Source organism: Macaca thibetana, chromosome 5 (genome assembly GCF_024542745.1).
Source record: "Macaca thibetana thibetana isolate TM-01 chromosome 5, ASM2454274v1, whole genome shotgun sequence".
Classification (NCBI taxonomy): domain Eukaryota; kingdom Metazoa; phylum Chordata; class Mammalia; order Primates; family Cercopithecidae; genus Macaca; species Macaca thibetana.
Genome location: NC_065582.1, coordinates 21,728,727 through 21,756,323, shown reverse-complemented (window position 1 = coordinate 21,756,323; position 27,597 = coordinate 21,728,727). Strand labels below are relative to the sequence as shown.

Here is a 27,597-nt window from a genome sequence, read left to right as displayed (position 1 = left end):
ATGAAAACAGTTTGATGAAGCCCCTAAAATAGTATGCAAGAAATGACTATTAATAACTGTGTATTTTTTTCTGAGGATGTCACATTTATTCCAGAAAATTCTCTACAAAATTTAATAACCACATACCACATCAAAATCCTTCACTTTATAAACAATGCCTAAGGAAATTAACTGACTGCCTCAAAGCCGATCAGCTGATTAGCAACCAAGTTATGACTAAAACTCATAATATCCGAATCTCAAGATAGCTTTCTTTCCACTATAGACCCCTGCCACAAAGCAGTGGGCATAAGAGAGGAAGTGGTGGACATTATAAATGGCAGAAAACATTTCAACTGATTTATTCACTCAGTAGACATTTATTGAGCACCTACTGTTCTAGACACTGACTTAGGCACGACAGATAGAACAACGAAACAACAAAAACAGCAAAAGTCACTGCCTTGAAGGAGGTTATAAAGACTATGACTCAAGAGTGATTATGATGTTTCATGTATTAAAAATGAAAGAAAAGATGAGGGTATAATCTCACAACCTAAAATCATTACTTAAACTACTAGGGAAACACTGTTATGATGATTTCATTCTGGCTAGAGATTATAGCCTCTCATACATTACCCATTCATGTATTAATTTGTTAACCTATTCAAATAAACATTACTGAAAGTTTATGATCATCAGCTGACTTCCAGCAAGGATAACTGTTGACCATTCTCTAGGCTGTTCTAATGCCTTAGCAGTTTTTATTAGATGACTTCTAAAACTGTTCTACACCAGTTGTGGTCCATACAGTTTCTCCTTCAGAGACTTCAGGTCTACTCACAAATCTATAAGTTACTAAAAATAGTATTCAAATAGATGAACAAATTACATGGGAGCTATATCATATTGAATCCTACAATGATGATAATAATAATCTATAATAGTTGTAATAACCTAGGTTTCTTTGAAGCTCTTTTGATTTAATTTTCAGATAAAGATGATAAAGTTTTCTTCATTAGGCTACATGAAGGAACTAATAAGAGTTCCAACAGATAGAAACAGATCAAGTGAAAATCTGCATGACTCATTATAATGTTGTTGCTTTATATTTTTTTCCTGTGGCTTATAGTGTTACCATTATTGTAAGTGTTGACATTATAATACAATGTAAGAATTGTAACAGGAAAAGTGCTATTGTTTCTCAAATTCTGACGAAAATGTATGTTTTCACTCTCAATGTTTCTTCTCTCTCTGATTTCTCCTAGTTCTCTGTGTTCGAGACAAACCAGCCTATTTTGCTTATAGATTATATAGTGCAATTCATGTAAGTAAGACTCATATATTTTTAAAATTTCTCCAGAAATTGTGTCTGTTTGTCAAAGGATAAATTTACTTCCATCATTTAAATGTTCATTACCATTTTTGAACTTGTATGTACAAAGAAAATACACCCAAGTGAAAAACAAAATGGTTTAGACACCAAAAATAAGACACATCCAATAAAAATAATGCTCTGCTTTCTGTATCAAATTTAGGGAACCATATTTGGGGTATATATCCCCATGTACTTTAGAGGTTATTTAACATCTGCAGAAACTGGTAAATTCAAATGTCTTTGTATATTTCCAAAGATCCCCACATCAGACTTATGCAAGTACAAAACATATGACAGTAAGCAGAAAATGTCAAAATATTACAAACTCTCAGCAAGAAATTGCCACGTTCCTGAAGTTTCAATACACGAAATTATATCAATGGATATTTTTAAACATTGTGTTATTTTCAAAAAGTATTTAAAGTGACAACTAGAAAACCATAAAGTCTAAATCTATTTTTGTAATTAAATGGGAATGTATTTTTTTTTTTTTTTTTTTTTTTTTTTGAGACGGAGTCTCGCTCTGCCGCCCAGGCTGGAGTGCAGTGGCTCTATCTCGGCTCACTGCAAGCTCCGCCTCCCGGGTTCACGCCATTCTCCTGCCTCAGCCTCCCGAGTAGCTGGGACTACAGGCGCCCGCCACCTCGCCCGGCTAGTTTTTTGGGTTTTTTTTAGTAGAGATGGGGTTTCACCGTGTTAGCCAGGATGGTCTCGATCTCCTGACCTGGTGATATGCCCGCCTCGGCCTCCCAGAGTGCTGGGACCACAGGCGTGAGCCATCGCACCTGGCCTGGAGCATTCGTTTTTTAAAAAACACTGAAGTGCATCACATAATGCACAACTTATCCATATATACATGACACATAGTTAGAAAAAGAAAGTCTCGGCGGGGCGCGGCGGCTCACGCCTGTAATCCCAGCACTTTGGGAGGCCGAGGCGGGTGGATCACAAGGTCAGGAGATGGAGACCATCCTGGCTAACACGGTGAAACCCCGTCTCTACTAAAAATACAAAAAATTAGCCGGGCAGTCGTTGCAAGTGCCTGTAGTCCCAGCTACTCAGGAGGTGGAAGCAGAAGAAAGGCGTGAACCCGGGAGGCGGAGCTTGCAGTGAGCCGAGATAGAGCCACTGCACTCCAGCCTGGGCCTTAGAGGGAGACTGTGTCTGAAAAAAAAAAAAAAGAGAGAGAAAAAGAAAAAGAAAGAAGCCTCATACAGATGATTATACACATGTCATAGCCTTGAAAACTCAAAGAAAATGATTAAAAATAAATCCAACAGTACAGTAATTTTAATAACCAGTTTTATCCTCAAAGTAAATTTAACAGATATACTTCTTAAAAGTAGCCAGCATGCTGGGAAAATATGTTAATAGTCAGAAATATGTTATTATATATCTTCTGCAATGTATTTCTCATTTATGCAGAGGAAGAACCTGGGTAACCCCAGAACACAAAAGGAAAATCAATGCTCACAGTCTTGCTTCTCTTTTATTCTATTTTCTGGGAGAAACAGTTGATTCGGTTAAACATTTATTTGAAATAGTGTATTGGGAAATGCTATAGGATGATTTCAATCGTTTCTTTCTCAAATAACCAACCACTACAACAACAGTATGAAGCTTCTCTTGTGAATGACTATGGGAAAATAATCACAATTACCTTGATTCCAATTTTGCACAAATTCAAGGCTACTTATTCTAATAATACATGAAAACTGTATTTTTGCTGTGTATGTGTTATAAGGCAAAAGGAAGATATGTGTATTCACAAGCGGTCTGTAGGAACAGAGAAGGATTGTATATTCAAGCAATGTAATTTTTGATACATGAAGACCTCAAATGTCAAATATTTGTTAAAAAGCTGCTTTAATCACTCCTGAACCAAAGCTATATTCTGCGTTCTTCTCCAGTGCACTCTAAAGTGAACGATCTACATTTTAAATTTGAATACTTGGTTAGATCATTCATTTTAACCACCTCAAATTAGGAAAAGTTTATTAGTAATATACATCCAAAACATTTTGGCTTCAAAAATTAGATTCTGTTTTCTGGCCACTAGATGTCACGATTACTCTGTTTGGAAAGACAATTTGGAACTGATTTGTGGGGGTGTAGTATTTGGGGGGCTAGCATACAGACGTTGATTTTGTATTTTTCTGCATTTGAATTTAAATCAGCAAATATTTGAAGCACTTAGAATTCTAATTTTTATAATTTCTCAATAATGACCAGAAAAGAAAATTAAAATGTTATTGCTCTCTTACACAAATCAATGTCCATCTGACAGAGCTCAGAACGTCTTCCCCTCCAAGGAAGAATTCTTACCGAGAAGGACCACAGGATCAGATTTGTAGTTTATAATGCAGTGTGAGCGGGACAGTGTGAAGGTTGACAAGACTAAAAAGGGGGAGCAACTATTGCAGAATCAGGGTGAAATGATAAGGGTCAGAATCAAGGTGGTGGCACTGGAATAGAGAGCACAAGGCATTCAGAAAATAGGAGAGAATAATTCAATGTCAGCATGCAGTAAGGGAGAGCGAGAAGCGACAGAAATGACTCAGGATCTGAGCCACTCAGGATCTGAGCCACAGCCGGTGATGCCATTGTTGAAAGAACTCAGGAAGAAGAGAAAATGACTACGGAAAAGGGGTGTATCCACTTGGGACAGACTGACTTTTAAGAGGCTGTCTTCTCACTTCCCCCACTTTTCTGTATCTTTTAGGACTTTGGTTTCCATAATAAAACTGTAATCAGGATTATCATTGCCAGAAGTGAAATAGACCTGCTGACCATAAGGAAACGATACAAAGAGCGATATGGAAAATCCCTATTTCATGATATCAGAGTAAGTCTCCAACACATGATTTATTTGGACCCACATTTCCTCCTTTTTGAAACTGAGATAAAAGCTCTCATTCAAATAACTTCATGGCAGAGTCTAAAAAGGTAAGTGTTCAGACGGGGATAACCTACTTTTTTCCTCTACACAGTCTTTAGAACATCAACAGGTGCTAACTTAGAAAACCCTTTACCTCGGCTGGGCGCGGTGGCTCATGCCTGTAATCCTAGCACTTTGGGAGGCCGAGGCGGATGGATCACGAGGTCAGGAGATCGAGACCATGCTGGCTAACACAGTGAAACCCCGTCTCTACTAAAAATACGAAAAAATTAGCCGGGCGTAGTGGCGGGCGCCTGTAGTCCCAGCTACTTGGAAGGCTGAGGCAGGAGAATCGCGTGAACCCGGGAGGCGGAGGTTTCAGTGAGCCGAGATCGCGCCACTGCACTCCAGCCTGGGCGACAGAGTGAGACTGCGTCTCGAAAAAAGAAAAAGAAAAAAGAAAAAAAGAAAACCCTTTACCTCAGCGTCAGAACTTATTCCTCTTTGATGTGTTTTACCCAGAAGCATTGATGCAGTCATGTAAAATATTAATTCTCTATAATTGTGCTTAAAGAGCTAAATTCTGAAATGTGATCAGGCTCAGGAAAAATATACATTGCAAAAGGCTGCATTACTTGTGAAGAGGTTTCTTAAGTCAGTTCAGCTCTCCTCTCATATTGTCATAGAAGGCAGGGCAGTCAGTCAAATATCATAAACTGCTAATTCGGAGGGACTTAATGTTCCTAGCTCTGTACAACTCTACATATCCTTATCCCTTTAGCCCTTGAAGGGCAAAGGAGCAATGATTCAGTACTGAACAAGCCAGTGTTTTCATTCTGATATTTTGAACTTCACACTGCATTTTGATAAAACCTAACAAAGAACTCTTGGAATATATAGGACCATTTACCTAACTGAGAGTCTAGTGGGAAATAAAAATGCTTGGCACCTTGTTCAAAAAAGTTTAAAGAATTTCGAGATGGTGAAAGCAGAGCATTAAACCAAGCCGAGCACAGGGACATGAGAATAGAGCTTAACTTATATTTTGCCCAGAGCTAAGAGCTGTTACCTTGTTCACATTGTTTTCTACTGGAATTTGTAATTGCAAGAAGCAGTGCGTTAGTTTATTGAAAGAGTAATCTAGAAGCAACCTAAAGCCCAAGAGATCACATAACACAGAAGACCGTAGGCCTCTGGAGAGCTGAAATGGTTTCTAAGAGGAAGAGTTGATGGAGCAGCTAAGAGAAATCTTATTCCTTCTTCTTTGATAAAACTCTCCTACAGCTACCTTCAAAACTCTAAACTCTTTTAGTGATGAGAAATGCATGGCACAATTCACTTTCTAAATGAATAAATTAGTTCTTAGGCACTTATTATAATTAATCACAGCCGCCTCAAAGTCTGCTAATATGAAAATGTAATTAATGCAACTTTACTATGTGCATTTAAAGTACTGAATTATCATTACATGACTTTGTGCCAAAGCACCTTAATATGAAAGTTGATACTTAACAAAGAAACATTTTATAATAATATTTATTTATTACTACCATTGATTTTGGAAAATATAGAAATTATAGAAGACCATTATAAGAAAATTAAAATTGCCCTAATTTTCTACAGATAATCATTAATAAATTTTTATGCTGCTTTGGCCTGCAGGTTTGTGTCTCCCCAAAATGTATCTGCTGAAATTCTAACCGCAAAGTGATGATATTAGGAGGTGGGGCCTTTGTGAGGTGATTAGGTCATGAAGGTGGAGCCCATGAATGGGATTAATGTCCTTATAAAATAGGCCGAAGAGATCACCTTTGTCCCTTCTGCCATGTGAGCTTAGAATGAGAAGAAGGCTGTCTGTGAGAGACAGGCACTCAGCAGGCACCACATCTGCTTGGTCTTGGTCTTGCCAGCCTCTAGAGCTGTTAGAAATAAATTCCTATTGTTTATAAGTCACCCAGTTTATGGTACTTTTGTCACAGCTGCCAGAACACACTGAGACAGGTACTTTCAGTCATTTTCTAAAACTATATAAATAATAATATGTTTTGCTATGTAAAAGAGTATTTTTACTGAATCATGGTATTCTACTGTATAAGCTATAAAGTACACAAACTACCTCACATTATTATACATTGCTTCTCAGTTTTTCACTATTATACGTAATATTATGGTGTATATATTTTTAGCACAAAACTTTGTGCTTATCGATGATTGATAGTAACTTTTTAAATATATGTTTCTTGAGGTAGAATTATTACTACATTAATAATTATAAACATTTTTAAATCTTTTGAGACATATTCATTTGTTCTCCACATTCTACATTCATTTATAACAATCATAATAATAATATTAGGGCACATCTTCCTAAAGTTGAGGAGAATATTTTATTCTAAGGCAAGTTTTTGTTCTTATAAATACACATTCAGGTTCAACCAACTTTATACAAACCACATACTACTGACTCTAACCAGATCATCATTCTTTAACAACTTTCAGTGGGAATAGTACTTAGGACGTGTTAAATCTTTATATGAGAAAAGTAAATAAATTTAGAAAGGCTAATGGTCCATGGCTCTTTCATAGTGCAGTTCAGAGGAATTATGCTTCCTTTTTAGAACTATTATGACATTGTATTTCAAATATATTTTTTCTTTTCAGAATTTTGCCTCAGGGCATTATGAGAAAGCACTGCTTGCCATCTGTGCTGGTGATGCTGAGGACTACTAAAATGAAGAGGACTTGGAGCATCGTGCACTCCTCTTTCTAGATACTTCCAAATAGAGATTTTCTCATAAATTTGTACCATTCACGGCCCTATAACAAAACTATACAATCATATTTTCTCTTCTATCTTTGAAATTATTCTAAGCCAAAGAAAACTATGAATGAAAGTATATGATACTGAATTTGCCTAATATCTTGAATTTGCCTACTATCTAATCAGCAATTAAATAAATTATGCATGATGGCATAATAGAAAAATTGCATTGGAATAGATTTTATTTAAATGAGAACCATGAACAACCTACAACAAGAGAGTCTGCTCAAGGCTGTCTTTATCATGATTTGAAAGACCAAGGAAAATGTAGCGTGACCATCCTTGTTTGGGGAATTTTTGAGACTCCTATACAATTATGATAAAGCTAGAGTGATCATCTAAAGCAGGCTTTAAAAATAAGTAAAGATGTAAACCAGCAAAATGCAACTGGGCATGGTGGTTCATGCCTATAATCCCAGCACTTTGGGAGGCCAAGGCCAGCAGATCACTAGGTCATGAGTTCCAGACCAGCCTGACCAACATGGTGAAACCCCGTCTCTACTAAAAATACAAAAATTAGCCAGGCATAGTGGCAGGTGCCTGTAATCCAAGTTACTTAGGAGGCTGAGGCAGGAGAATCCCTTGAACCCGGGAGGCAGAGGTTGTGGTGAGCTGAGATCATGCCACTGCACTCCAGCCTGGGCAACAGAGCAAGACTCTGTCTCAAAAAAAAAAAAAAAAAAAAAAGTATGTGTATATATATATATATATATATATAAACCAGCAAAATGCAGTCAGATATATGCTTGCCTGGATTAGATGTATAAGAGATTTGGGTGTAAAAATAGTGTGTGTGTGCACGCACGTGTGTGTGTGCGCGCACATGTGTGTGTGTTTGGCTTCCAGCTATTTTTTTTTTTGAGGCAGTACTTAACCAACTACTTGCCCAAGCTATGTGAGAAAAGCCATTTCTCTCTGTTTCTGTCTTTTCCTTTTAACAGCAGCCTCCACGACTTTTGGAAGTTATGATATGCTTTGTGCCATCAGTAGAGCATGGTCTCTTCTGTCTCTCAAGGTTCAGAAAGTTAGGAATGACAAAGGAAAAATACTCACTGAGATCAGATTTGGGGAATAACCTAAAATGATGCCACAGTCTAGTCAGGACTGAAACCAGAGGCAGGGTGGGTGAGTGTAACCTGGAACCAAAAGGAAGAAAAGTATCATCCTGAAAACACATGCAAGTGTAAAATTTGCTGGTAAAGCAAACACACAAATGAGGAAGAGAAAGGAGTCACATGGTACCACCACCGAAAAACACCAAACCACAAGAATAAACAGAGGAAAAAAAAGAAAGAATGTACAAAACAACCAGTAAACAACTAACACTATGACAAGAACAAAACCTCATATATCAGTAATAACCTTGGATATAAACAGATTAAATTCTCCACTGAAAAGATATACACTGGCTGAAAGGATAAAAACCGATCCGACTATATGCTGCCTACAAGAAATGCACTTCACCTATAAAGACACATAAAGACTGAAAATAAAGCTATGGAAAAGGTATTTCAAGCAAAGAGAAACCCAAAGCAAGCAGGAGTAGTTATATTTATATACATAAAATATACTTTATTTCAAAAAGTAAAAAAAAAAAACCTACATAGGTCATTTCATAAAAATAAAGGAAGCAATCCAGTGAAAGGAAATAACATTCTAAATATATATGTACTCAACATTAGAGCACCCAGATTTACAGAGTAAATACTAGCAGATCTAAACAGAGAGATGAACTCCAATACAATAATATTGCAAGAATTCAACATCCCACCCTTAGCATTAGGCAGATCATTGAGAAATAAAATTAACAAAGAAACTAAATCCTATTTACCATAGCTACCAAAAAAAAAAAAATGCCTGTGAATAAATTTAATGAAGGAAGTGAAAGATTTCTACTAGGAAAACTACAAAACGCTGATGAAAACTTAAAGAGGACAAATGGAAAGATACTATGTGCTCATGGATCAGAAGAATTAATATCATTAAAATGATTATATAATGCAAAGCAATATACAGATTCAATTCAGTCCCTATCAAAACACCAATGTCAGTTTTTACAAAAATAGAAAAAAAAAATTAGCCTGACACTTGTATTAATCAAAATGAGCCAGAAAAGCTAAAGTGATCCTGAGAAAAACCAAAGGCAGAGACATCACCATACCTGACTTCCCAACATATTACAAGGCTGTAGTAACCAAATCAACATTGTATTAATGTAAAAACAGACATATAGACCAAAGAAACAGAATAGAAGCTCAAGAAATAAATCTATATATTTACAGTCAATTGATCTTCAACAAAGCCATGAGGAACATACACTGGGGAAAAGACACCGTCTTCAATAAATGGCACATTAAAAAAAAAACTGGCTAGCCATATGCAGAAGAATGAGACTAGACTTCTATGTCTATGTACAAAAATCAACTCAAGATGGACTAATGACTTAAATGTGATACCTGAAACTATAAAACTAGTAGAAGAATACATAGGGAAAACTCTTCAGGACATTGGTCCATGCAACTATTTTATGGCTAAAACCTCAAAATCACAAGCAACAAAACCCAAAATAGACAAAAGGGACTATATTAAACTAAAAAGCTTCTGCACAGCAAAAGAAACATTCAATAAGTGAAGAGACAACCACTTGAATAGAAGAAACTGTTTGCAAACTACTCATTCAAAAGGGGGCTAATATCCAGAATATATAAGGAATTCAAACAACTGAATAGTAAAAACTCAACAGTCCCATTAAAAATTTGGCTAAGACATAAATAGACATTTCTCAAAAGAAGAAATACAAGTGGCCAAGAGGTATATGACAAAATGCTCAAGATCACTAATCATCAGGGAAATGCAAGTCAAAACCACAATGAGATATCACCTCACCTCAGTTACAATGGCTTTTATTTTAAAATCACAAAACAACAGATGCTGCTCAGAATGCAGAGTAAAGGGAACTATTAAACACTGTCAGTGAAATGTAAATTATGCAGCCACTATAAAAAGCAGTGTGGAGATTTCACAATAAACTAAAAATAGTACTACTGTGTCCAGAATTGGTGGGTTCTTGGTCTTGTTGACTTCAAGAATGAAGCCGCGGACCCTCGCAGTGAGTGTTACAGTTCTTAAAGATGGTGTTTCCAGAGTTTGTTCCTTCAGATGTTCAGATGTGTCTGGAGTTTCTTCCTTCTGGTGGGTTTTGTGGTCTCACTGACTTCAGTACTGAAGCTGCAGACCTTCACAGTGTTACAGTTTTTAAAGGCGGTGAGTCTGGAGGTGTTCGTTCCTTCTGGTGGGTTCGTGGTCTCGCTGGCCTCAGGAGTGAAGCTGCAGACCTTCGTGGTGAGTGTTACAGTTCATAAAGGTGGCACATCTGGAGTTGTTCGTTCCTCCCATCTGGAGTTGCTCATCCCTCCCAGTGGGTTTGTGGTCTCACTGGCTTCAGAAGTGAAGCTGCAGACCTTCCTGGTGAGTGTTACAACTCATAAAGGTGGTGTGGACCCAAAGAGTAAGCCGCAGCAAGATTTATTGCAAAGAGCAAAAAACAAAGCTTCCACAGCATGGAGGGGGCCTGAGTGGGTTGCCACTGCTGGCTCGGGTCGCCTGCTTTTATTCCCTTATTTGGCCCCACCCACATCCTGCTGATTGGTCCATAGACTTAATTGGTCCATTTTACAGACAGCGGATTGGTCCATTTTACAGAGAGCTGATTGGTCCGTTTTGACAGTGCTGATTGGTCTGTTTACAAACCTTTAGCTAGACACAGAGTGCTGACTGGTGCATTTACAATCTTTTAGCTGGACACAAAAGTTCTCCAAGTCCCCACCAGATTAGCTAGACACAGAGCACTGATTGGGGCATTTACAAACCTTTATTTAGACACAGAGTGCTGATTGGTGCATTTACAAACCTTTAGCTAGACACAGTGCTGATTGGTGTGTTTACAATCCTTCAGTTAGACAGAAAAGTTCTCCAAGTCCCAGCCAGCACCTCTCACTGGCACTCACTGTGGGACTTTGCGGCACCTAGCCCAGGCACTCCAGCAGCCCAGAGGGAGCTTGTCCCCCGATCCAGCCCAGCAGGCACTGGCTGGCCACGCCGAGTGCAGGGCTTGCGGAGCCCATCCTCACCTGGAACCCATGTCAGCCCATGAGCGCTGTGGGCCCCAGCTCCTGCCCAGGCCTCTCTCTTCACATTTCCCCACCAGCAGAGGGAGCCAGCTCCGGCCTCAGCCAGCCCCAGAGAGGGGCCCTCATAGCGCAGCTGCAGGCTGAAGGACTCCTGGCATGCGTCCTGAGCAGATGCTGAGGCCGGGGAGGTGCGGAGAGCGAGAGAGCGCTGCTAGCACGTTGTCCCCTTTCACTACTACATGATCCAGAAATCCCACTGAGAGGTGAAGCCAGTTAGATTTCTTGGGTCGAGTGGGTACTTGGATAACTTTTCTGTCTTACAAGAGGATTGTAAAACTCACCAATCGGCTGGGTGTGGTGGCTCACACCTGTAATCCCAGCACTTTGGCAGGCCAAGGTGGGCAGATCACAAGGTCAGGAGATTGAGATCATCCTGGCTAACACAGTGAAACCCTCTTCTACTAAAAATACAAAAATTTAGCCAGGCATGGTGGTGGGCAACTGTAGTCCCAGCTACTCGGGAAGCTGAAGCAGGAGAATGGCATGAACCTGGGAGGTGGAGCTTGCAGTGAGCTGAGATCACACCACGGCACTCCAGCCTGGGCGACAGAGTGAGACTTCACCTCAAAAAAAAAAAAAAAAAAAAAAAAAAAAAAATTGCACCAATCAGCACTCTGTGGCCAGGATTGTAAAATACATCAATCAGCACTCTGTAGCTAGCAAGAGGTTTGTAAAATGCACCAATCAGTGCTCTGTAAAATACAACAATCAGCACTTTTTAAAATGCACCAGTGCTCTGTAAAATGGACCAATCAGCAGGATTCTAAAAGTAACCAATCATGGGGAGGATTGAGAAAAGGGCATTCCGATAGGACAGAAACAGGACACGGGAGGGGAAAAATAAGGGAATAAAAGCTGGTCACCCCAGCCAGCAGCAGCAACCTGCTCGGGTCCCCTTCCACGTTGTGGAAGCTTTACTCTTTTGCTCTTCACAATAAATCTTGCTGCTGCTCACTCGTTGGGTCTGTGCCATCTTTAACAGCTGTAACACTTACTGCAAAGGTCTGCGGCTCCATTCTTGAAGTGAGCGAGACCAAGAACCCACCAGAAGGAACCAGCTCTGGACACACCACTACTGAATATTTATCCAAAGGAAAATAAATCGGTACATCAGAGGGATGCCTGCATTCATAGTTATTGTATCACTGTTCACAATAGCAAAGATATGGAATCAACTTGGTGTCTATCAATAGATGACTCAATTAAGAAAATGTGGCATAAACACACAATGAAATACTACTTGGCCATAGAAAAAGAATGAAATCACGTCATTTGCAGCAACATGAATGGAACTGGAGGTTATTATACTAAGTGAAATAAGTCAGACACAAAAAGACAGATACCACATCTTCTCATTCATATGTGGGAGTTAAGAAACTTGATCTCATTAACATGGATAATAAAATGCTAGATACCAGAGAGTGGGAAAGGTGGGTAGGTACGAGGCTGTATAAAGAGATGTTGGTTAATGGGTATTAACATGCAATTAGATGGAAAAAAATAAGTCCTAATGTTTGGTAGCAGACTATGATGACTAAGTAAGAATATTGTGATAAAACTTGAAATGATACCAAAACATAGAAATGATAAATACGCAAGGTGACAGATAGCCCAAGTACCCTGATGTTGAAACCAACCTAATAGTCCCATATACTGTTCTTTTTGATAAACATAGAAATTGATCCTTCTGCTCTTAAAGCTTGAAGCTTATATTTGTTTTATCTGAGTTCCTTCCTTTGGACAGGATTTTCAGGCCTCTCAGAAAAGTATCAAAGAACTGAAACTCACTAGATCACAGTACCAGTTGTCAGACCTCTCATTCATGATGATGGCTTCCTTGCCCCTCCTTAGTTCCCATTTTCTTATGCATGGTTACATTTCTTCCCTGCTACATAAACCTATAGTTAGTCAGTCAGGGAGATGAATTTGAGACTGAGCTTCCATCTCCTTGGCTGCAGCGCCAAATTAAAGCCTTCTTCCTTGGCAGTACTCATCATCTCAGTGATTGGCTTTCTGTGCAGTGAACAGTAGGGCCTAGACAAAACCCTTGGTTTTTCAGTAACAATGGGACCATTACATATTCTATCCCTGTAACAAACACATGTACTCCATAAATATGTAAAATATTATATATCAAGGAAAGAAAAATAATGGATAAGTAGGTAACATGAACAAATTAATCTGCATCACTATGGTAATAATTTTACTATGGTAATAAAATTACTATAATTTTACTACATATATATGTTCAAATTTATTTTCAAAAATGGAAGATATATTTCAAAAACATTAGAAAATGAGAAGGGATCAAAATGATAAAACATAAAAATCAATGCAAATAAAAGGAAGTGGCAGTTGAGAAAATGAGGAACAAAAATAGTATAAGACTAAAAATCCATATTAGTAATTACTTTAAATGTAAACGGTTTAAACGCTCCAATCCAAAGGTAGACATTGGCAGAATAGATTTAAAAAATAAACATAATCCAATATATATGGTCTGAAAAGACTCCTTTTAGATCCCAAAGCACAAAGAGGCTGGAAGTAAAATGATGTGAAAAGATATTCTACGCAAACAGCAAATAAAAGAGATTTCGGTTGGCTATACTAATATCAGACAACATAGATTTTCAGTCAGAAACTGTTGTAGATTCTGTGGTGACCTGGCAGTGTTGCCACACAGGCATTTTAGTCACAGGCGAGAGACTGGAGTGCCTGGCCTGGAGCTGGGTAGGGGCCTCCACAGCCAGAACTGTGGAAAGCATCTCAGCAGTAGGTGTTGGAATTGTATGCTACCCTGTTGCAATCCTGAGGAATGAGGAGTACTTCTAAAGCTGCAGTTTCTCCTGGACAGTGAGATTTGCAGCCAGGGCAAGTTTAGTAATCTGGAATCAGTCTGCATGTGCCATTTCTTGGTGCCCCAGCCTGCTATCCTGAGATCATGATGCAATGGGGTCCACACCACTCTACTCACAGGCAGAATTTCAGACTCTTGGAGCATCTATTTGATTGGACAAGCAGCCTAAGCTACCCTACCCTTCATAGACATAGATTGTGGTGCAGTCAGGCCCTCTCCACTCCATGCCCAGACAGATGTCCATGCATGCAGGGTACCCATTCACCTGCTTCAGCAGCCTGAGCTGCCCCACCCTTCCTGGGCATAAATTGTGGTCTAGCATGGCTCTCTGCTCCATGTCTAGGCAAAGCTCCAGGTATTCAGAGAATCTGCTTGCCTGATTCAGCAGCCCGAGTTGCCTCATCCCTGCTGTGCAGATATCTTGGTAGAGTGGGGGACTTCTTGCTTCATGCCCAAGCAGATTTCCAGACACTCAGAGCACCATGCTTACCTGGATCAACATCCTGACTTGCCCAGTCCTTCCTGTACAGATATCCTGGTGCATGGAGGCCCTCTTTGCTTCATGCCCAGGCAAATCTCCAGACATTCAGAGTACCCACTCATCTGGGTCAGTAGCCTGAACCACCCCACTGTTCCTGGACATAGATTATGATGCAGTGAGCACCTCCCCACTCTGTCCCCAGGAAGATCTCCAGGAATTCAGAGTACCAATTCACCTGTATTACCATCCCAAGCTGCCCCACCCTTCCTGTACAGACAACCTGGTGCAGGGGAGGTCCTCTCTGCTCCACATCCAGGTAGATCTCCAGGTACCCAGAGCACCTTCTTTCCTCAAATAGGAGTTTAAGCCACCCTCCATCCCCAGGCAGAAAACTTGGAGCCAAGGAGATTTCCCAGCTCCATGCCTAGGCACACCTCTGGGTACCTGGTGGCCACCCACCGGATTCTCTCTTGGCACTGGCCCTGTGCCTGACATTGGGGGATAGGTAGGTGAGCCTGCCTAGTCTGTCCCCATCTATTGTAGCCCCTGTCCCCTGCCTCCAGGGCTGAGCAGGGAACTCAAATAAATGTGCATTCCATGAATCAGCCCTTTGCCTGAGGCAAGAGAGCCTCTGCCAGAAAATAAGGATCAAGTATATACAAAGCTGTGTTGGCTACAGCTGGCTCTTTTCTATAAACACCATATACTATCTTGTAGGCAGAAATGCATAGCCTAATATAAAACCTGCTGAAGGAAGTAAATAGGGCTGTAGAAGAAAACCCAAAAGACCCTATTCAGCATTCTCTACAGTCACACCCCCTAGGGAGATAGGGAAGAGAAAAGGAAAGAAAAAAAGCGAATAATATTATAGGAAAAGAAATGAAACACAAAAAATCCTACCCACACAAGATAATTACAAATATTGGAAGTGCCAGCATCTCCAGATGAAAAGAACCCAGTGCAAGAATTCTGGCATCATGAAAATCTGATTGTAGTAACACCACCAAAGAATTGCACTAGCCCTCTAGCAATGGTCACTAGACAAAAGGGAAACTAAGAAATGACAAGTCAAGAACTGAAAGCATGGATTGCAAAGAAGCTTAATGAGATCCAAGACAAGGGTAAAAATCAACACAAAACAAATTCTATAGCAACCCAATAAATATAGGAAAACATTAACATATTTTAAAAAAATCAATCAGAGCTCCTGGAATTGAAACCTCATTTATGGAATTTCAAAATACAATTGAAAGCGTTAAAGCTTTATTAATAGAATAGAATAGAATAAAAGAAAGAGGTAATATCAGAGCTTGAAGATTGGTTGTTCAGACTGAGTCAAAAAAAATAAGGTAAAATAATTTTTAAAAATGAACAAAGTCTTTGAGACTTTGGGATCCCACGCATATTTAAACCAACCAAACCTATACATTTTGGCATTTCTGAAAGAGAAAGAGAAAAAGTAAACAGCATGAACAACATATTTGAAGGAATAATTCAAACAAATTTCCCCGCTGGGCATGGTAACTCACACCTGTAATCCCAGCACTTTCAGAGGCCAAGGCAGGTGGATCACAAGGTCAGGAGATCGAGACCATCCTGGCTAACATGATGAAACCCTGTCTTTACTAAAAATACACAAAATTAGCCAGGCGTGGTGGTGGGCACCTGTAGTCCCAGCTACTCAGGAGGCTGAGGCAGGAGAATGGCACGAACCCAGGAGGCGGAGCTTGCAGTGAGCAGAGATCACACCACTGCACTCCAGCATGGGCAACAGAGTGAGACTCCGTCTCAAAAACAAAAAAAAAAAAAAAAAAGAAAGAAAAAAAATTTCCCTAATCTTGCTAGATAGGTAGACATCCAGATACAAGAAACAGAAAGAACACCTGTGGGATACTATACAAAATGAAAATCACTAAGGTATAGTCACCAGACCATCCAAGGTCAACAGTAAAGAAAATATCTTAAAGACAGCTATAGAGAAAGGACAGGTCACTTACAAAAAGAACCACATCAGGCTAACAGCAGACTTCTCAACAGAAACTTACAATCCATGAGAGACCACAGGACTATTTTCACCATTCTTAAAAACAACAAATTACAATCGAAGATTTTATATCCTGCCAAATTAAACTCCATAAAAGAAGAAATATTTTCCAGACAAGTAAGAACCAAGGGAATGTGTGATCACTAGACCAGGCTTTGAAGAGATCCTTAGGAGAGTTCTAAACATGGAAACAAAAGAATGATACATCCTACCACAAAAACACACTTAAGTATACAGTGAACACATAAAGCAACCACATAACAGAAACTTACAAAACAACCAATTAACAACTTCATAATAGAATCAAAACCTCACATATCAATATTAACTTTGAATGTAAGTGGTCTAAATGTCTCACTTAAAAGGCACACAGTGGCAAGTTGGATTAAAAACAAGATCCATTTGTCTGCTGTTATAAGAGACCCATTTCATGTGTAATGACACCAGTAAGCTCAAAGTAAAAAGTTGGGGAAACATTCTCCATGCAAAAGGAAAGCAAAAAAGAGCAGAGTTGCTAGTCTTCTATCAGATAAAACAGATTTTAAACCAACAATAGTAAAAAATGACAAAGAAAGGCACTATAATGATAAAGGGCTTAAATCAACAAGAAGACTTAGCTATCTTAAATATGTATGCACCCAACATTAAAGCAGCCAGTTTAATAAAACAAATATGAATACTTCCAGACCTACAAAAAGACTTAAACATTTACATGATAATAGTGCAGGACTTCAACACCCCACTGACAGCATTAGAAAGATAATCAAGGCTGAAAATTAACAAAATATTAGGGACTTAAAGTCAGCATTTGACAAATTTGACCTAATAGACATCTACAGAAGACTACACTTATCAACCATAGAACACACATTCTTCTCATCTGCACATGGAACATATTCCAAGATCAACGACATGCTTGGCCATTAAGCAAGTGTTGATAAATTTTTTTTAAAAATTGAAATATCAACCATACTTTCAGTCTAGAGTGAAATAAAAATAGAAATAAATAACAAGAAGGTATCTTAAAACACACCATTACATGAACATTAAACAACTTGCTCCTGAATGACTTTGGGATAAACAATGAAATTAAGGCAGAAATCAAAAAATTCTTTGAAATAAATGAAAACAAAGACTCAACATACAAAAATATTTGGGATGCAGTGAAAGCAACATTAAGAGGAAAGCTTATAGCACTGGATATATACTTCAAACAGAAACATCTCAAATAAACAATCTAACATCACACCCAGAGGAACTAGAAAAACAAGAACTACACCAAAGCTAGCCAAAGAAAAGAAATAAATCAGAGCAGAACTGAAAAAAAGTGAGACCCAAAAATCCATATGAAGAATCAGTGAAATCAAAAGTAGGTTATTTGAAAGGATAAACAAGGTTAACAGACCACTAGCTAGATTAACAAGGAATAAAAGAGAAGATCCGAATAAGAACAATCAGAAATGACAAAGGTGACTTTACAACCAATTCCACAGAAATAAAAAAGATAGTTGGAGACTATTATGAACATCTCTATGCACAAACTAAGAAACCTAAAGGAAATGGATAAATTCCTGGAAACACACAATCTCCCAAGATTGAATCAGGGAGAAACTAAAACCCTAAACAGACCAATATAAAGTTCCAAAATTGAATCAGTAATAAAAAACCTACCAACCAAAAAATTATTTTTTGGAATAATTTTAGTAGAATTGGTAACAGTGTAACAGCTCTTTATATTTCTGATCAAATTCAACTGTGAAGCCATATGGGTGTGGGTTACTCCTTAAATCACTCTGTGAAGCCAGCATCACCCTGACATTGAAATGACACACTCATTTTTCTCACTATTTCATCTATATGCAGGCACCAAACCATCCTCTATGAGTGGTCTGTGGTTTTCCCTTTCACAGTCCAACGGCTGGCAGTAGTCACAAGATGTGTGGAGTGAGTCCTCAGATGTGTTCTGAGAAGCTCTAGAAAGGCAGGCAGAGCTACACTTATTCCTGGAACTGAATCGGTGGCAGCACCCTCTCTGTACCAGCTGTCAGACTGCTTTAGGTTTTGTTTCCTCACAGAGCTTTGTGTTTTGTCACAGCTTTAGAAAACAAAAGAAGAGTAAGTAGCTTATCACAGACTCCCATTTTTTAAAGTCAAAGCCCCTAGAAAAGTATGTCTGGAACACTGAAGGCAAAGGTTGAGAGTATATGCACACACACCTGCAGTCTGTCATGTGCCCCAGCTACCAACTACTTCAAGGACATAGCCCAGCCACTCCCTTAGACTCCCAGTCACGTTTCTTTCTCTTGTCGCTTCTCCTTCTCCTGATTCTCCTTCTTCCTCTTCATCTCCTTTTTTTTTCTATTATCCTCCTCTTTTTTCAAATTTGATTTTTAAATGTGATAAAAATCAGAGCAAGGTAGAGAAAATCCTGGTGTGATTTAATTAGTCTTGAGAGTCACTAAAAATTATTCTCCATCAGCTCAAAAGTCTTGATGAATGTACAAATCAACTCTTTGTACTAAAAAACTATCTGCTGAATGGAATGTGATGTCCAGTAAAAACTAAAAAAATAAAAGCATGGTAGAGAGCTTCTGTGCATGGACAGTGCTATGTAAAGAATTAGCACTCATTAAAATGTTCAAGGTTTTAATGAGATGCAAGAAATAGTACTTCATTGTGATAAGACCATCTTCATATTTCTTTACTTCTTAAGTATCAAAAATTAGTAAGGTTAGAGAAAATTTGAATAATGCAATTAGGAAACTTTCTCTGATTGCTAGTACATGCAGTAATTTGAGAATATACAGTCTTCTCACACATATAAGAAACGTTTATGAAAACAACCATGTATTAAGTCACAAAACCACTCTACAAAATTCAAAGAATAAGTGTCTTAGGAACTATGTTCTCTGATGACACAATCAATAATGAAAGATAAATAAGAAAATCAAAATAAAATGCCTTATGTCTGGCAGTTAATAAGACTAGTTCTAAATAACTAAAGAGGCAAAAAATAATTTGTCAAAATACTTAAAATGAAATAACTTTAAAATGTTTATTAAAATGTATGGAATGCATCCACAATTATGATTAGAAAAATTTCTATCTTAAATACTTTTATTAAAAAGAAGTTAGAATGAAAACTAGTAAGCTAAGCATCCAACCTAGCTAAGGGAATTAAAAGAAACAAGAAAAAAAGTTAAAGGAAGACTATTTTCTAAGAAAGTAAATTAAGAATATAATTAACATTAAAAATTTATTGACACATAAAAAAGAAAAACGATTGATAAGGCCCAAACTAAATACAACTATGACTATGCCTTACTTAGCAACAGAATTCGTTTAAGAAATGTGTCATCCTTGTGTAAACATCATAGAGTGTACTTACACAAACCTAGTCTACTACATACCTAGACTATATGGTATAGCCTAACCTCCTAGGCTACCAACACGCACAGGATGTTACTGTACTCAATACTGTAGGCAATTGTAACACAAAGCTATTTATGTATTTAAACATATCTAAACATACTAATGGTACACCTGTATAGGGCACTTACTGTGAATGGGGCTTGCAGCACTGGATGTTGCTGTGAGTAAGTTCATGAGTGAGTGGTGAGTGAATATGAAGGTCTAGGTCATTACTGTACATCCCTGTAAACTTTAAGAACACTGTACATTTGGGCTACACTAAATTTATAAACAAATTTTTATTCCTTCATTATTAAATTAACGTGAGTTTACTGTAACTTTTTTACTTTATAAACTTAAGTTTTTTTAATTTGACACTTTTGTAATAACACTTAAAACACACACCCATGTTGTACAGCTGTACAGAAACATTTTCTTTCTTTATATCATTATTCTATCAGCTTTTTCCTATTTTTTTTTTTTTTTTAGTTTTTAAACTTTTTTATTAAAAACTAAGACACAAACACATACATCAGCCTAGGCCTGCACAGGGTCAGGATCATTAATATCACTATCTTTCTCCTTCATATCTTGTCCCACTGGAAGGTTTTCAGGGGTAATAACACACATGGAGCTGTCACCTCCTGTGATAACAATGCCTTCTTCTGGAATAGTTCCTGATGAACCTGCCTGAGGCTGTTTTACAGTTAACTTATTTTTTGATGAGTAGAAGGAGTACACTCTAAAGTAATCATAAAAAAGCAGCGCATACTAAACATTAGGCAATAGGAATCTTTCAGTTCCATTATAATCTTACGGGACCATCTTCATATGTGTGGTCCATTGTTGACTATAATGTCATTATGTAGTACATGACTATATTTCAAAATAATAATAGTTCAACAACATGAACTTGGACATGCATAGTGGTAGAAATAAAAAAGAAAGTAAGTGGGAGATCCAATGTAAAAAGTATGTCAATAGGACATGGATACAGATTGCATCCAGAGGTGGAAAATTAATTCAAGGATGACAAATTCATTATGACAATAAGAAACAAAACTTTTGCAGACAACCTTATGCTTTTATTTATTTCATCTATTGTAACATACATGAACATCTCAGAAAGACGGGAACAACCCATGCCTAATAGTACCATTCTCTGGGAATACTAGTGGCAGTTTATTTATTGAATTCATATTTTACAGTGAAGAAAGAATTATTACACAGTAAAGAACTAAGAATCCACCAACACACACACACACACAAACGCACACACACACACATACACACACACCCTTTCCAATGTCCCCTGGCAACACTCCCTCATGTCTAGGTCCCTGGCAATACTCCCTCATGTCTAGGTTTTTTCTAGGCTTTAAATCCTTTATTTCATTCCTGTTTACTTTCAGTTGATTCTATTTGTGTGTTTGTCTATATCACACCTTGCTGCAAAAGAGATTTGTTTACACATTGATATGGCTTGGCCGTGTGTTACCACCTGTATCTCATGTTGAATTGAATCTCAATATTGGGGGAGGGGTCTGGTGGTAGGTGATTGGATCATGTGGGCAGATTTCTCCCTGCTGTGCTCGTGATAGTTCTCATAAGATCTGGTTGTTGAAAGGCATGTGGCACTTCCCCCTTCACTCTCTCTCCTGCTGCCATGAGCAGATGTGCTTGCTTCCTCTTCACCCTTCTGTCATGATTGTAAGTTTCATGAGGGCTCCCAAGCCATGCTTCCTGTACAGGTTGCAGAACTGTAAGTCAATTAAACCTCTTTTATTCATAAATTATCCAGTCTCATGTACTTCTTTATAGCAGTGTGAGAACTGACTAATACAGAAAATTGGTACCAAAGAAGTGGAGCATTGCTATAAAGATATCTGAAAATATGGAAGTGACTTTGGAACTGGATAATGGGCAGAGGTGAGAACAGTTTAGAACACTCAGATGAAAAGAGGAAGATGTGGGGAAGTTTGGAATGTCTTAGAGATAATATTGAATGGTTGTGACCAAAATGCTGATAGTGATATAGACAATGAAGTCCAGCCTAAGGTGGTCTCAGATGGAGATAAGAAACTTACTGGGAACTGGAATAAAGGTCTCTCTTGCTATACTTCAGCAAAGAGACTGGGGGCATTGCTCCCCTGCTCTAGGGATTTGTGGAATTTTAAGCTTGAGAGAGATGATTTAGGATATCTGGCAGAAAAAATTCTAAGCAGCAAAGCATTCAAGAAGTGGCCTGGCTGCTTTTAAAAGCCTAGGCTAATTTGCATACACAAAGAAACGACCTGACACTAGAGAACATATATTTAAAAGGGAAGCAGAGCATAAAAGTTTGGAAAGTTTGCAGACCAACCATATGGTAGAAAAGAGAAAAAAAAAATTTCTAGGGAAGAATTCAAGGTTGCAGAAATTTGCTTATGTTAAGAAGAACCTAATGTTTATAGCCAAGACAATGGGGAAAATGCCTCCAGGGCATTTCAGAGACCTTCATGGCAGCCCCTCTCATCACAGGCCTGAAGGCCTAGGAGGAAAAAATGGGTTCATGGGCCAGGCCCAGGGCCCCACTGTTCTGTCCAGCCTTGGGACATGGCACCCTGCATCCCAGCCACTCCAGGTCCAGCAGTGGCTAAAAAGGGCCAAGGTATAGCTCAAGCCATTGCTTCTGAGGGTGAAAGCCCCAAGCCTTGGTGCCTTCCAAGGCTTGGGCTTGCAGGTGCACAAAATCAAGAGTTGAGCTTTGGGAGCCTCTGCCTATTTTTCAGAGTATGTATGGAAACGCCTGCATGTCTAGGCAGAAGTCTGCTGCAGAGGTGGAGCCCTCATGGAGAACCTCTACTACAGTAGTGGAGTGGTTGGAGCCCCACAGAGCGTCTTCACTGGGGCACCACCCAATGGTGCTGTGAAAAAATGGCTACCATCTTCCAGATCCCAGAATGATAGATCTAGCAACAACTTGTACCTTGTGCCTGGAAAAGCTGCAAGCACTCAACACCACACTATAAAAGCAGCTGTGGGGACTGTACCCTGAAGGGCCACAGAGGCAGAGCTGTACAAGGACTTGGGAGTTCATCCCTTGCATCAATGTGTCCTGAATGTGAGACATGGCATCAAAGGAGACTATTTTAGAGCTTTAATGACTGCCCTGTTAAATTTCAAACTTGCATGGGCCCCATAGCCCCACTGTTTTGGCCAATTTCTCTCTTTTGGAATGGAAGCATTTACCCAATGCCTGTACCCACACTGTATCTTGAAAGTAACTAACTTGTTTTTGATTACAGGCTCATAGATGGAAGGGACTTGTTTGTCTCAGATGAGACTTTGGACTTGGACTTTTGAGTTAATGGTGGAATGACTTAAGACTTTGTGGGACTATTGGGAAGGCATGATTATGTTTTGAAATGTGAGAAGGACATGAGATTTGGAAGATAACAGGGGCAGAATAATATGGTTTGGCTCTATTTCCCCGCCTAAATCTCATGTCAAATTGTAATTCTCAATGTTAGGAGAGGGACCTGGTGACAGATGATTGGATCATGGGGCAGATTTCCCCCTTTCTGTTCTCATGAGTTCTTACAAGACCTGATTGTTTAAATGTGTGTAGCACTTCCCTTTTTGCCCTCTCTCTCTGTCCTACCTCCATGTGAAGATGTGCTTGCTCCCCTTCACCCTTCCACTATAATACCTTTTCTGAGGCCTCCCCAGTCATGCTTCCTGTACAGTCTGAGTAAATTTGAATCAATTAAATCTCTTTTTTTCATAAATTACCCAGTCTCTGGTAGTTTTTTATAGCAGTATTAGAACAGACAAATACTCACATATTGCGTTATATATGCAAAAAATAGAATATAAATTTAAAATCAATAAATAAAATAAAGTAATGGGTAAACAAGGAAAGGAAACTACTTGGAGCCCAGATTGAGATGTATACTTTTGTATTTCACCCTGCAACTTATCCCCAAACTATAAATATAAGTAATGACGGTATTTTAGGAAGTTAATAATATATAATAATCTTTTTATTCTTACATGGTTTGAGTCAACTGGAAAATGACACAGGTGATAGATGAATGGAAATACAAATGTCAGCCTTCTGACACATTCCCAACAGTTTTAATATAATTATCTGACACTTATCCTATTTTGTCAGGGACTCTAATAGGACATAATTATGTCATGTATTTATGTGCAAAAACTGCAATTACTTTGGCACCAACTAATATTTCAGCCTCAGTGTTATTGAACTGCAGACGCAACCTGCATAAAATCAGCCAGGGTTGGGGTATGACTCTTTCTCAGAGAATTAAACATCTATGTAGAGTTGTATCAAGAAAGCCAGGCACTGTAATAAAAGGGTCTACATTTTCTGGTTTCTAGGCTATTGTTCAGCTGCATCAGCTATGATAAAGGCTTATCAACTTCAGAGTCACAAAGACGTGCAGTGCAAGCATTAATCCATTTATTACTGGGAAATTAGATTTCGTTTCAGATTGGTACACCCAAGTAAATAATGAGCTAATATCAAATGCATTGGTAAGACACATATTTTTTCATATTCACTCAACATAGTAGAGACTTCAACTGCTTGTGATACAAAGATAATAAAGTGGGTCTTTATTGCACAGGAAGATATAAACAGGATCACGAAGGGATATTGAGAGGAGGAGGGACTAGCTCTGAGTATATTCTCCGGTTATGGAAGCCTTGCTCACTTATATAAGATTTCTTGCAGTAGCAAAAATTCCTATAAAGATCAGCATTTCAAGTTGAAGAGGTAAAGCTTCCCTTGATCCAGTTACTGATTCATGCAAAAACTGTAGTATCAAACATCCCCCAACATGTTCAGACCTTCCTTTCTTTTGATAAAAATCTCATTAACAAAAACTTCCATTTCTGGGCAAGATGGAGCAAACTCATTTCTTCCAGGTCTTTTTTCCTACAACTCAAAAAAGGTCTTCTTTCTTACAACTCAAAAATCCTCGACACAATACAAAAATAAGAATAGGAAGACTGAAACGTGAGAAGAAGAAAGTGAACTACCTGGTAACCTCAAGTCAAGGAACAACATGGCAATATGTTTCCTGGGTTTTCTTATTGACTCCCACATATCCTGGCCATGGTGCTACAGAAGTTCATGACCTAGAACTGCCAACTGGCACAGATAAAAATAGTCCAAGAAAAGCCTATTTTCCCCCAGCCGAAGGACCTGAAAAAAGAGTGGTCTAATGTAGAAAGCCTTTTTGGCAATATCCATTGCTATGCTTTGAATATGTTGCCCCCAAAACTTAATTGGAAACTTAATCTCCAATGAAACAGTGTTGAGAGGTAAGGCCTAAAGGAAGGTGTTTAGGTCACAACGGCTCCACCCTCATGAATGGATTAATGCTAATTATAAAAGGGCTTGAAGCTTCAAGTTCAGTCTCTTACTCTCTCATGTGCTCTCTCTCTCTCCCCCACATGATGCCTTCTGCCATTTTATGATGCAGCAAGTCATTCTTCACCATTCTGTGTTCCCTTGATCTTGGACATCTCAACTTCCAGAATCATGAGACAAATAAACTTACATTGTTTATAAATCACCCAATCTGTGGCATTCTGTTACAGCAGCACAAAAATGAACTAAAACATCCATCCTACTCCTTCTAAACCCCAACAGATAAAAATACAGCAACTCTCCTCCACTGCAGTTTCAGCAGAGAAGAATGAGAAGCTAATCCATTGCCCTGTGCCCCTGCCCCACAGAAGCAGAGAGTGGCACTCTGGTTCCCTTGCCTGCTGGTGTTGGCAGGGCTGAGCAGGGAGCTATTATTCCATCCCCTGCCTAAAAGAAGCAGGTGTTGTTCAGATTCCCTCACCAGGATAATGTCAGCAGGGTCCAGCCTCTACCCTTACCTGGCAGCAATGAGAATTGATAAAGAACTAAGAAGTCTGGCTAATCACCACTATGTTTTCCCTCTCCTGGTGGCATTAGGGCCATCTGAGTCTCTCCCTGACTTGCCATCAGTGAGAATGAATGAGGTAGTGTAAAGTGGGGCTCATTGGTACTCTCCTTTTACCTCCCTCCCTGACAATTCTCCATGTGTCCCTGAAGTGACCCAGTTCTCCCTTTCTGGCTTGTAGATGTCCTCAAGAATAACTGTGGAATGTGCTGTGAATGCAACATTCTGAGATAAGGGGAAATTGGCTGGAATCATCCAGGCTCCGTTTTAGTCTTCCCCAGAATAGGCTGTCCATTAAAATTCTTTATCCCAGTGACTCCTCTTGCTATGGGGTATAAAACCCAAACCAGGCTGCTTTCTAAAGTCCCTCAGCCGTGGTGCAAGTAAGGCCCCCACAGTTGAGACTTCATCCTCCTTGCCAGCTTTCCTGAGCCTTGGGGCACTAGTTTACAATGAATGAGAGGCTTCTGTTGTACCTTGCTGCCTATCTGTGAGTAATAAATCTGCCTCGTGTAGTTTGCAGTGCATGAGTGTATTCTTTCTCATCAGACTAAGACAAGTTGGAAAACCAGTGCTCAGTGAACCTGCTTCACAGTGTGTACTGGGGTTGGGATGGTCAGCAGAGGAATGCTGAGCTTCCACTCACAATCAACATCAATGAGGAAGAATGAGGTGGAGCAAAGCAGGACTAATCAGCTCTTCCTCCATACATACTCCTGGTGGGAGCAGGGCCAAGCAGGCTGTTGAGCTTCCATCCCCACCCTGAAACAATAAAGCCATGTGAACCACGCCTCTGTTTTCATTCTCCCAGGTTGTTAGCAAGGCCCAGTAGTGAGTTAAGTATACGCCCCCACTAAAAGGCAACAAGGCAGGGGAATTCACTGTCTCACTTTACACCGGAAATGTTTCAGAGGAAGTATGGGAGAAGCTAAACTTCAACAACACCACTATCTGTATGGAGGTAGTGTAAGCCTACGCTCCGTTTGTCATAGTGATATCAGCAAGACCCAGCAGGAAACTAATACCTGCCTGGCTCTCAAGCTGGTGAGGCTACACCTCACCAAGGAGATGACCTGTTCAAAAAGCATATTAAATATGTTTCAGTGTTTCATAATATCCAAAATGCTCAAGATACAATAAAAATTACTCATTATACCAATAATTAGGATAATCAAAACTTGAGTAAGAAAAGACAATCAACTGATGCCAATACTAAGATCAATCTGATGTTAGGATTATTTGAAAAGAACTTTAAAAGCATCTATCATTATACTGTTTCAGCAAGCAAACACATATTCTCTGGAAACAAATGGAAACCTGGAAAAATCTGTGAAAAGAAATAGAATTTATGAAGAAGAACCAAGTGGAAATTATTGAATGGAAAAATATAATACAATAGCAAAATCATTCTTCAAAAATTTTTGCAAGGCTTTAATAGTAGAGGGAAGATTACATAGAATAGAATCAGTAAACCTCAAGATAGGTCAATAAAATTTACCCATCTGAATAACAGGGAGAAAGTAGACTGAAAAAAGAAATTGTTTACAGAGTTTTAGGAATATGCAGGACAAAACCAAAGAGCTAACATATCATTGGAGGCAAAGAAAGATAGG

The 27,597-nt window shown here is 38.9% G+C and overlaps 1 protein-coding gene across 2 annotated transcripts in view; it reads left to right on the top strand.

The window, feature by feature from the left end:
* The window catches only part of ANXA10 (annexin A10), a 77,922-nt gene extending 70,708 nt beyond the window's left edge, over positions 1 to 7,214 (top strand). For both annotated transcript variants that reach the window (XM_050789910.1, XM_050789911.1), the window contains exons 10-12: positions 1,248 to 1,306; positions 4,080 to 4,202; positions 6,897 to 7,214. In XM_050789910.1, coding sequence (XP_050645867.1) covers positions 1,248 to 1,306; positions 4,080 to 4,202; positions 6,897 to 6,965 — 251 coding nt within the window. In that variant the 3' untranslated portion in view covers positions 6,966 to 7,214. The remainder of the gene's footprint in view (positions 1 to 1,247; positions 1,307 to 4,079; positions 4,203 to 6,896) is intronic.
* The last annotated feature ends 20,383 nt before the right edge of the window (positions 7,215 to 27,597 follow it).